The 12394-nt window shown below is 48.5% G+C and overlaps 1 protein-coding gene across 1 annotated transcript in view; it reads right to left on the bottom strand.

The window, feature by feature from the left end:
• The window catches only part of HTT (huntingtin), a 135269-nt gene that overhangs the window by 37574 nt on the left and 85301 nt on the right, over positions 1–12394 (bottom strand). Inside the window, exons 38-41 of the mRNA XM_026486044.4 lie at positions 10895–11017; positions 10378–10613; positions 9055–9197; positions 2119–2326 (exon numbers count right to left, since the gene is read on the bottom strand). Coding sequence (XP_026341829.2) covers positions 2119–2326; positions 9055–9197; positions 10378–10613; positions 10895–11017 — 710 coding nt within the window. The remainder of the gene's footprint in view (positions 1–2118; positions 2327–9054; positions 9198–10377; positions 10614–10894; positions 11018–12394) is intronic.

The raw sequence follows: 12394 nt of genomic DNA, 5'->3' as shown, positions 1-12394 counted from the left end.
TACAAGGACAAGAAGCAACAGCTCTGTGACATCAAGCGTGGGTGAGGAACTCACCACCCCACTTCCCACGTCTCTTCACCTCTAGAGCAAACCTCCTCCTAGGAACTGTCCAGAGCTGTGTGGTCCAAAATGTCCCTACTTCAGTCATCTTTTTTCCTAAACTTTTACTTTGGAAACTTTCAAGCCAACAGAAAAGCTGAAAGAGTAATTCAATGAACAGTCACACCCACACCCTCCCTCTTCACCTAGATTCAGCCACTAATACGTGCCACCTTTGTGCGCACACACAGGTACGCTCTGCACACGTTCATACATGCACACATACATTCCACACGCACGCACATGTGCACTCCACACACGTGCACTCACACGTACGCACATGCTCTACACACACACACACACACACACACACCCCCACCCTTTCTGGGCTGTACCACCTGAGAGTGCTCGTGGGTGAAGACACCTCGCCCCTAAGTACTTCAGCAGGGGTCTGCTGAGAACTTCTCATCACCACAAAACAGCAGGTCCCTGAGAACTCATTCAAATTCCTCCATTATCCCAATAGTGTTCTTTCTGGATGTTCAAACCCTCAGATCTGTGGAAGGCCCCTCCTAATTATCAGACTGGAGTCCACCCTCCCACTTCCTCTTGAACCCACTCTAGGTCCCTCTGTCGTCACCACCCACCAGCCATCAAAAGGAGGACAACGAGGAGGAAGAGGAGGAGGTGGGAAAGGTAGAGGGGAGAAAAGACGGGAGGAAACTCACTGGCTCACACGCCTACTGGGGTGATGGACAAGTTCTCACTTTCTGTTCATCTACACACACCTGCTACCAATAGCAGCTAACTCAAGCCCCACCCGGTAAGTCTTGCCCAGCACAACTCAACCTTGGGTGCCCATGGGAGTTTCTCACGGAGACTGTGAGAACACGAGAGCCCAGGATCCTAATTCCTAAGGTACCCAGCTGCCAGGTCTGGTGGTGGGCTGGGCTGCAGTCCTGGTCCCTGGAAGCCCCCTGGTGGCTCTGAGGCACACTCCTCAAGGACTCAGGGCCTGGCCTGGAGTGTGTTCCCTGGACCAGAGCATCAGCACCACCCGGCTGCCTGGCAGAAAAGCAGAGTCCCAGGCCCCACCAGTGATCTGCTGGACCAGAACCCGATTTTAATAAGCTCACCGGCTGACTTGTATGTACACTGAAGCAGACACTCATTCTCTGTTCCTGACTCTTATAGTAGGTAATGTTCTCGAAGCATTCCCAATGTTTTCACTGGTCTGTCTCCCCCAACTAAACTGTAAGCACGCACAAGGCAGAAAACACATATGATTTCTCTTTGCATATCCCACAGTGTATAGAGCAGAAGAAACATTGAAAGACGCCTACTAACACTGGATTTTCCAGCTGAAAGCAATGGAGGGGCCCAATTAGGACTCCAGGCCTCACACAGTTCAGCCTTTCCACACTGAGCAGAGGAGCTGACCTTCGCCCTGCAGCCCTTGCTTTCTCTCCTCGCCATGGGCTCTTGAGACTTCCAGAAACTCTGCACTGAGCACTCAGCTCAGCGGATGGGCGGCAAAGCTTCTATTCCCATTATGTGTGCTAATGGCTAAGCAGGACAGTGCCCAGAAATCAAGGCTCAACCCTGAAAACGTTTTGCAAAAAGGGGGTCACCCCCAATCAGATACTTAATGAGTCTTTGTGAATGACAAAAAATAGGGTATTTCCAAGCAGTTTTGAAATGTTACTCAGTAATTACTTCATTAACTAAGAATAACCAGAACCACATTTAACTTGTAACGAAGTTAAGACATTGCAACATGTCTGGCTCTGGAAGCAATTTAAGGACGAGAGCCTAGCAGGAGGGACACAGCATGACAAGAATGACCCACAAGAGGAACCGTGTCAAAGAACTTGTCAAAGAAGCCACACTTGGAAAGCAGCGGCTACTCTGAATGCCTTTAGACTAACCACATTTTCCCTGCAGCGCAGCGTCCACAGGAGGAAGGCTGATCTACAGCACAATCCGTGCAAAGCCTCACGGGAACGGGGCCAAAGCTCGCACTGCCCCGAGTCCCAGCACACGAGGGCGGGCTGGCCTCCGGGGCCGCCCCGGGCGTACCTGGGGGTCTGCTGCACCTCTGCCCACCAGCGGTAGTCAGTGTGGCTGACGAGCAGCAGGATCTGGCACCAGAGCAGCACGAGGGCCGGGTGCGTGGGCACCATGGCTCGCACCCGCGCATTCAGCCTCTCCAGGCCGTAGAAACTGCCGTCGGCGCTGTCCACCGTGAAGAGTCTAGAGGCAGCTGCTGTGATTCTCCGGAACATTCCTAGAAACAAGCCAAAAGTAGAACTGAGAGGAAAATGTCTTTGCTGCTTGTGGTGGCCCAACGCTTTGTGGCTACAGGAAGATCTTCCATAAAGAAGATACACACTCAGCTCTTTCCTATACTTACATATTCAAAGCATTTGACACTTAGAAAATTGGGCTTTCGAAGCAAAAACCAGATAGGCTGCTTATTTAATGGAGCAGCCAAGGATGCTAACATTCTTGCTCTCCTGAGCCTGCTCCCCACTGCCGTTCGCAAGTTGCCCAGGAATGCCGCGTCAAGAGCCACGCCCTCGTGTGACAAGGGACTCAGCTCCAGGAAGAGCAGGCGGCCGCACTCGGTGCCACAGGCTACTGCCCCTGGGACAGTGAGGCCTCCACAGGGCCGGGCCACATTCGCTCTGGCGGGAGTAGCAGGACCCTCACCACACCCTATTCCTGCCAGAACAGACATTTCCTTGGCTTTCGAAGAACTACAGCAAGTGGCCAGAGGAAGAAGGCAGTCAGTGCTCCATGCCAGACCCCAGCTCACGGTCTGCAAGCTACCATCTGAGAGCAGAGGGCCAGGCGCTCTCTGCGCCCAGCATGAGACGTCCCGGGGCGGGGCCACCACGCAGCCAGCCAGCCACGCTCAGCTTGGGTGCGCCAGAGGCACACCCAGTGGCGCGCTGCCCACAGCCTGTCCACGGCATCCTCCTCAAGGCCCAGACAAATCCCCTCCAGGAATTCATGATTTCTTTCTATCACTTTGGATCAATACAAAGTCAGCTCAACACGCCTCTCTTGTCATCGGCTGTGGCTTCACGTGAGCTGGCCCTGATGGCAAGGACCCAGAGACAGGCACAAGCTGCAGAGCACAGCAGGGAAGACGGGACACGGACGGGAGCAGGCCGAGGGCTCCCTGCCCTCTGCAACTTCACGCTCCTGGCACCATGGCTGGAGAGTCAAAATCTGATTTCTGATTTAGGTTTCAACACATCCCAAAGGCAAAGGGGTCCTAAGATAGGTAAAAACAGACTACAGACCTATTCCCCACTACTTTGTGACTGGTTACGCTTCTGACCTGAGGTGGAGAAAGAGAGCTAACAAAAGCAGGACAGTCATGGCACACACCACCAGGCTGGCCTCCTGGGATGCCCAGTGAGCAGGACACACAGACTCAGAAAAACAGTTCCAATGAGAAGATGTCTGGTGCTTGTCTTGTCTCTGGCCCCATTTCCAGGGTCTTCTCTGGGTGCTGTGTGGATGGCATCACCCACCCTTGGCCCAACTAGTCGGGCCCGGTCCTTCTCTGTGCCCTTCATTTTTGTGTGGGTTCTCTGTGGGGCCAAAGGAGCCGAGGGAAGAGGCAGGTGCTGCTGTGGAGAATGGGGGGAGCCAGACCACAGAGCAGAGGGAATGACAGACCACAGGTGTGGGGCTTTACTCAATGGGACAGGAAACCATGGTCAGAGCTGTGGCTCTACCGTTTACTTAGCCCTAGCTGTACATTACCTGGGGTCTCAGGTTTCTCATTTGCAAAATGGAATTAAGAGCAGTAGCTGCTCACAGGACTGCAAGAGGATCAAAGAGTAAAACCTGAGTGAAGGACTGAGGACAGCTGCCAGGGGGCTGCTAGGAAAGGTCACATGGTCCCTGGAGGGGCCACAAGCAGAGAAAAGTCAGACAGTTCACGGGGGCGAGGAGGAGTCCAAGGCGATGCTGGGGTCTGAACATCTCCCACGATAGTGTGGAGCACGTGGGCAAGAAGACGCCAGAGTCAGGCAGCTATGCCAGGTGATGCGCTCAATTCTTATCCTAAGTGTGAGGTGCTGGCAAGACACCAAGTCACACGCTAGAAGGAGAATGGACATGAGCCAAGGCAGCCAAGTCAGTGGGGTGACCCAGACTCTGTAGACAATGACGAGTCGTCTCTGCAGCAATCACCAGGGCAGGTCACAAAGGGGACAATCCTACTGAGAGGAGGGGACAGAGACAGGGAGAGGGAGAAAGGCAGAGGGGAGAGTCAGAGAGAGAGACAGCAGGAGGGAGAACACAGAGATCAAGCATAGAAACCAGGACCAAGAATACTCAATGGAGAAAAGACCTCTCTTCAATAAATGGTGTTAGGAACACTGGATAGTCACAGACAAAAGAATAAAACTGGACCCCTCCCTTCACTAAAAATAATTAACTCGAAATCAGTTAGACTTAAATATAAGAACTGAAAGCACAGAACACTGGGAAGAAGGCAGAGGGAAAGCTCTCTGACACGGGCACTGGCAACAGGTTTCTGGATGTGCCGCATAAAGCACAAGCCACAGAGTAAAGAGCAAACAGGGAGGGACTCCATCCGATGAAAGCTTTTGCACAGCAAAGGAAGCGACCAGCAAGATGAAACGACAACCCACAGAACTAAAGAAAATATCTGCAAACTATACATCTGACAAGGAGCTAATATACACAATATATAAGGAACTCATTTCACTCAAAGGCAAAAAAACAGAATCCAACTAATAAGTGAGCAAAAGACCTACACAGACATGTTTCCAAAAAAGACACACGGATGGCCAAAGGCACGTGAGAAGGTACTCAGCACCGCTCTCCAGGGCAGCGGCCACACAGCCCACAATGACGCAGTGCCACACACCCACTGAGCCCTCGTGCACTGCTGCGGGGCATGCAGGCTGGTGCAGCCACGGGGGGCACAGTGTGGGGGTTCCTCACTAAGCTAAGCACAGAACTGCCACGTGATCCAGCAGTCGCACTACTCAGCATTTATCTGAAGGGAACAAAATCGCTATCTCAGAGGTATCTGCATCCCTATGTACAAAACAGCCAAGCCACAGAGACAACATACGTGTCCGTCAACAGATGAACGGGTGGAGTATTACGCAGCCATAGAAAGGAAGGAAATCCTGCCATCTGTGACAACATGGACGGACCCTGAGGGCATTATGCTACGTGAACCAAGTCAGACAAAACAAGGCAAATATTGCATGATCTCACTCACATGGGGAGTCTAAAAACCCCACCTCAGATGCAGAGGGCAGACTGGTGGCTGCCAGAGGCAGGGAATGAGGGCTGGGCTGGGGTGAAGCGGTCAAAAGCACAAATTTCCAGGTATGGTGTAAGTTCTGAGCTCTCAGGTACAACACAGTGACTCTCGTTAACTCTGCTCTTCGGTTTACTTGACAGTTGCTCTCTGGGGCTGCAAGAAGTGCTCTGCAAATGTGAGCCACTGCATGTACCATCAGCAACCCAGAGAGCAGCACAGGGTACGAGAAAGAACAAAGGGCAAGGAAACGGTTGGGTTTTCGATCTCGGTTTTACCATAGGACCTTCGGGAGCCTAAACTCTCTCTTCAGTAAAAAGGGGGACTACTTCGTAGAGCTGTTCTAAGCACTGAGGGGGTGTACCACAGCCCTCGGTGAACACTGTGATTCCCGGCAGGGAATCTGAATCAAGGTCAATCTTATTGCTGCAGGAAGAACCGTTTTCGAAGGTCTCAATTTTCAGTGGAGGGCTGGAATTCACTGCCTTTGTTTAAGCAAAGCACAAATAAAAATCACCAACTTCATATGCTAAATGCACCTTATTTATATAAATGCATACATTTATATACGATTTACTTAAACTCTTGTCTCAAAATCAAACACAGTAATTCTGCCCCCTGGTATCTTTAGAAGAAATGCAGTCAAAATGAACGACATGGAGATAGATACTTAGAAACACACAGACACCTAATTTGCAAATATTGAACCAAATGAACAGCATGCAAAGACACTGTAGCAAAGCCCACGGGCCCAGCACTAAGGCCCGAGCTCTTGGGTAGAACACACTGCCCCTCACACCCTGTCCTGTCTGATACAGCAGCCACTGGCCACGTGGGGCCATTCAAGTTTAAATCAATTAAAATTAAATAAAATTAAAAAGTAGCTCCTTAATCCACACTAGCCGTATTCCAAGTGCCCAAAAGCCACATGTGGCTGGAGGCAAGTGAACCACTGCAGACACAGAATGTTCCCACGATGCAGGAAGCTTTCGTGGACAGCACTGCCGTAGACTACATGATACTTCCCCTGATCTTTGAGACAAGGACCAGGAAGAAGTGAGGGCGAGTCAGTGTACAGCTGGAATGGCAAAGAACTCCACGTGACGTGCAAGAGGACACAGGACAGGTCACTCTTGTTCCAAGAGGAAAGCAAGCAGCCCTTGGAGATGAATGGGTGTCCCTCTGGTATCAGATCCAAAACAATCAATGGCCAAGTATCAGAATGACCAACATACTACAAATGACCTATTACATAGCTTAATTATTTTCTCAACTTTAAGCTTATTACAGTGCATCAGTGAAGCATAAATCAAAAGTTCAAAACAAAAATTCTTTCAATGTTAGTCATAAAGAGGGCTTGAAACTCTCGAGTCCACTTGATAATTAAATTTTGGCCGTGCCCCTGTCCAAGGGCAACAGCAATTAAACGAAGCAGCCATGAAGACGCCTCCTTTCCTGCGACCCTCGCCCCTACCTGCCTCCGCGGTCGCCCTCTGACCCTCGCCCGTGTGCTCTCTCAGCAGCCGTCTGGCGGAGCACAGCAACGTCTCGCCTTCGGGCCTTGGCTTAACATCGTCTCTCAGGGACCCTGTCCTCCCTCCTCAGCCCCGTTCTGCCTCTCGCTGCACTACTTGCTCCCTTCACAGAAAACGCCCAGACTCACGATCCTCTGCCTGTGACTCGTCCTCCCTGCTGAACTGCGAGCCCCACGAAGGCAAAAGCCACATCAGCCTTCCTGACCCCACGGCCCCGGAGCGCAGCCTGGGGCGGGCTGACTCGGTGCATCTTTGCCAAGTGAAAAAAGGCTGAGAAAGAGAACCATCTCCTGCTCAGAGGTACGTACTTGGTGAGTGTGCGTATTTTAATTTGCATTAAAGTAGTATGTACACAACTTAAAAATCCAATAACAGAGGGAAGCTTCTGATTTGACAAATGCACTGCCCCATCCCTCTTCAGGCAAGTGTTGTCTTGTTTCTAGTTCTGACAGTTACTTCCAAAATTCGACTCGACATCCTTCTATCACTTGTAGCAGACCACTTATTATTCTGTCTGCTCCTCTTGCCTTACTGTGAGGAAGTAACCCTCACTCCCTCTCAATGAATGCTGTCCAATCCCTCACCTGGCCCAGGTGGGCCAGAGCGCCCGGGGCCTCACGCCCACTCACAGGACTCACACGGGGGCGGAGGCCACAGGCAGCCAGAGGTCCTTCCTGCTATGGGGAAGAAGCCCACCGGAGAACAGAGCCAACACAGAAATCAGAGCTGAAACATGGAAACATAAGGAAATCGCCTGAGGTAAGAGAAGAGTGACCTCTGTACTTCCAGGAACTCTAACCAGTAATTCCCTCTCTTGCTCCAGCACAGGACGGAGTCCTGCCCCTGCAAATGAAGCTGCTGGATTTGCCGGGTCATGCTGCGGGATGGTTACAGACTCTACCCTATTAGAGACGAGATGTACCTCACTCACGCTACCTACCAAGTTAAGTTACAGTTTTAACTCTATCTGGTCACCTCTCCAGCCTCTATTTCCTGTTGTGCCAACGTTAGATATGACTGTATAACCCCAACAGTGCAAGATGAGATTAGTGACCCTTCCGCCCTCCACCTCTTTCTCTACCTTCCACTCCCAAATTAAGTTGGTTAGTTTCCCTTTTATTTTTCTTGGAAATAAAAACATTTTCATTCTGTTCTGAAACCAAAATTAAATATATAAGTCTTCAATGTTTTATTCACACATTGACTTTAAAATTGAAAAATCAAACAGCATTTATATTATGATTATATAAATATAGTTTCCAACAAAACCAAGAAACACAGAAAGAAGAATAACATTTCTTTCTATACATCCTCGGTCATGACTCCTGAGCCACTTAAAGAAGCTTTTTAAGTTAATTTAATAAGTTAAGTTAATAAGTTAAATTAATCAATCAAATTAATTGCTGAAAATCACACCATGCTTTGGTTTGCTTCATATCTGGACCATGACTTCCCTGTTGTTTATTTTCCCTGAGATTAGAATTGCCTCTCGCTTTTTCTGCTGAAAGAAGAAAGATATAGCCATACCCCGTAACTGAAGTCTTCCAGCTTCTCACCCATTTAATCTAAGCCAAGGCATTCTTCTTGAAAATACTCATTCCTCTTAGAAAACTAACTATCCTAATATGGATTGGTTGCTTCCTATGCATGCTGCAAGGCTGCCTTCTTGTGACTTCTCTCTTGGGTTTACTGCCCTTTTTAATTCACAATCATACGTAAAGGTACAAAAATATCTTGGGCTTCCAAATCTTTAAGAGAGGAGAGGAAGCCCTCAGGTTTATTTTTTTCACCAATAAAACATTTTCATTTTTTAAAAAACTGTATGACATTTTGGTTTTTTTTTTTTTTTTTAAGATTTTATTTATTTATTTATTTGAGAGAGAGAGGGAGAGGGAGAGGGCACGACCGGGGGCGGGGGAGGCTCCCCGCTAAGCAAGGAGCCCGATGTGGGACTCGATCCCAGGACCCTGGGATCATGACCTGAGCTGAAGGCAGATGCTGAACCCACTGAGCCACCCAGGCGCCCCAACAAAACATTATCAAATGCACATTAAGCACAGCAGAGCTTGCCCTGGGCAGCAAAGTTCCCACCTCTGACAGTGTACAGAACAGGACATGGAATATACAGATGCTCTATGAAGATTAGTCTGAGGCACCTACCAGACTTGAAGATGTGGATCAGACACATTAGCAGCGTGCCCAGCTCTTGACAATAGAAAGTATGCTGCTGCTCGCTCATTTCCACTTTTAGCTGTTTTGTAACAATATCCTCCAAAAGAATGCCAACTAGCTGTAGCAGAAACCTTCAAAGAAAAGGAAAAGTCTGATGGTCAGTCAGGCGGCTGTTACAGAGCACTTACCGTATAAATGCATGCGGTATGTATACCATATGTATACGGTATACAGGTATACCGTAAAAATGCGCACGGTACACAGAGGTGCAGTAAAAATATAAGTAAAGTTAAGTAAACAAAGTGCAACATTTAATACCATCCCTTTGAATTAAATCACTGTCCCTCTCTGCGTGTCACCTTTCTCACTTAGGAGATGGCAGTAAACCTATCACCTTCAAGACCGTTAGAAGGGTAAAATGACAGGTAGTGTCTCTTTAAAGCTTTGTAAACCATAAAGCATCACAGAAATACAAGACAACAATCCACTATAGGAATTTACTGTATCATCCATTTTAGCCACCTGCTTAAAGAGGGAGCCACAAGCCACCTGGTCGAACCTATAAACAAAAGGGTGTCGGGCAGGTCTACTGGATTTGTGTCCACAAACACACAGGCACTCCCACCAATGCCCAAGGAAGGGGAGGCTAAACAGATGTTACGTGGGCTGGTCTGGAAGGAGCATATCCGCACAAACCACACTCATGGGACATCTCACCAGCTCTACCTTACTGAGTGCCCTGAATCCAGCAAAGGTGGTCACGCACTTGTCTAGGCAATAAGCATTTATTGGGCCTGACTTTTGATCACTGCCCTCAAGGAGTTTCCAAATAATTTGTGAGGGTAGACACGATTTGATACCACAAGTACACCAAGGGCCACAGTGGGAACAGTCACCCTGGCAGGAAGAAGGATTTTATTACTGACTGTGTTCAGAACGGCCAGTACACATGAAAATAAAAATGAGACTTTTAGTGGGTTTTCTTAGATTTTTAAATTCTTTGCAGGCAACACAACACACATCCTTACTGCTAGCACCTAGGTCAGGCTGCCCTCAGCCCCCGCTGCCATGGTGAGCCACTGTGTGGTCTTTACCCAGAACATGAGATGGGACGTGACAGAGCTCTAAGAGAGCCATGAACCCAGGGCCACAGATGAGACAGATTGGGTACAGAAAGCACACCCACGCAGACTTCTTTACCCCACTTGCAGCGCTGAGGCAAGACCAGGAGTTACTGCAGACTTACTATCACAAAATGCCACGACTTCCTGAAGGCCATGGGATGGTTAAAAGCTTAGTTACAGAGCATACCTTGAAAATGTTTCCTCTGGCAAACTCTTGGTTTGTCTCCCTTCATTGTGTTCTTCCGGCGTTGAAGTACTGTCCCCATCTCTTAACCTATTAATTATTGGACAGGAGATTAAATATGGGGAGAAGGAGAGCTCCTGAATACGAGAAAGAACAATATCTTCAGTTGACTGGGAAATCAGAACCCTCAAAATGGCTAGAATTCCTGAGATCCACAGTTGAACAGTGCTCACAGATGCCTAAAAGAGAGAAAATAAGTGATAAAGTAAAAAGAGAATTACATTTTTCCTGATTGCCAGTTTCATGAACGAAAATTATCCCATTTTACCAATCTATCAATAAAGCCAATAAATTATCATTGGTTCCAAAGTGTGGTCCTAGACAAGCCGCACCAATATCATCCGGGAACCTGTTTAAAATGCAAATTCCCAGACCCCTATGCCACTGACAGAGTCCCCAGGTAACTGACGAGTCGCTACCGTCCTGAACCGAAGAGGTCATCATGAGGCGGGACACTCACCATTGTGTCCGGAGTGACAAACATACTCCGTAAAAGCATGTCCACGGGACGGAGGGAGGAAGGGGCCAGAATTTCAAACAAAGTATTCAACACTCCAAGGGCTTCATGAGAATCAATGTGCATCTGTTGCAATTAAACATCACAAATGGTTTCCCGTAAGCCAACAAAAATGGTAACATTTCTACCTCAAGTGAGGTACCTCTAGGTCAGATGACCTTGACCATCCAAGCGTTACCCCCCTGACTTTAAAGCATCTTTCATAGTGAGCCAGGCAAAGAGCTTTCAGAACACTGCAGCAGCTACATTTTTCCCACAAGGGCAATCTATTCATTTAGATTTTTATTATATAAACAATGTACATTTTCTGTAAAAGATTCAAATATTTAAAAGTGTGAAAATATCAGCTGCAATCACGTCACTCTGAGCTGATCTCCATCCACACTCTGGGACCCGTCTTTCGTGCGTCTCTTTACACACACGTAATTTACCTAAACGGGGTATCGGACACACTCCTTCCCTCTTTTCGCTTTACCTGCACCCCCAGCCTACTCAACCAATTACAACAAACGTTAATAGATGGGCGTACAATTGGCTTTTGAACAACATGGGGGTCAAAGGCACCCATCCCCACAGAGCTGAACATTCATGCATAACTTCTGACTCCCCAAAACTAACTACTAATAGCCTACTGATGACCAGAAGCCTCACCAATAACAAAAAGAGGTGATGGTCACATACTTTGTGCACGTATCACATATAGCATTCCTACAACACTGTAAGCTAAAGAAAGCAAAATGTTACTAAGAAAATCAGAAGGAAGAGGAAATACATGTACAGGACTGTCCTGTATTTATGGAAACACATCTGCATGTAACTGGACCTGCGTAGTTTGAACCCGTGTTGTTCAAGGGTCAACTGTATTTCTAACTTTCTCCATGTTCCTATTGTCCTATATCCACACACACGTAGAGAGGTTTTTGTTTAAGATGTTTTGAAAAATCATGTTATAAATGTCTCTGCTTTTTTTCCCTTAAAAATGGAATGGAGAACTCCCAAGGCAACAGGTTTTAAAATCTAACGTTTTTAATGGATGCAGAAAATTCCAAGCTAAGTGTCTACCACAATGTGTTCGAGCACGGCCCTCCTGAGGGGCGCTGCTCATCACCAAGAGTGCGGCCAGAGCCAGCGAACCTGTCTGCAGAGATGCACTGCTTTCAGGTGCCCACGTGAACCCCACCTGCACCGAGTCTAAGTTAACGGTGAGGAAACCACCCAGAGAGCTTCCATACTCCCCAGCTTTCCACCGAGGCCTGCACCTGCCCCACCAGCTCTGCCTCTTCGGGGTCTTCAGGAGGACTACACCAGGCCCACGCCAGGGCCAGCCCCAGCCCTGGGAGGGCAATCCCCTCTGCGTTCGCCCTCAGTGTAGGCACAGGCCATGACCCCTCTTTCCACCTCTGGCTGCCACCCTACATCCACTCCTTCTCAGAGTCAGTTTCC

This window comes from Ursus arctos, unplaced genomic scaffold, assembly GCF_023065955.2.
Source record: "Ursus arctos isolate Adak ecotype North America unplaced genomic scaffold, UrsArc2.0 scaffold_9, whole genome shotgun sequence".
Lineage (NCBI taxonomy): Eukaryota > Metazoa > Chordata > Mammalia > Carnivora > Ursidae > Ursus > Ursus arctos.
Note: the sequence above shows the minus strand (reverse complement) of the source record. Positions and strands in the feature narration are given on the sequence as shown.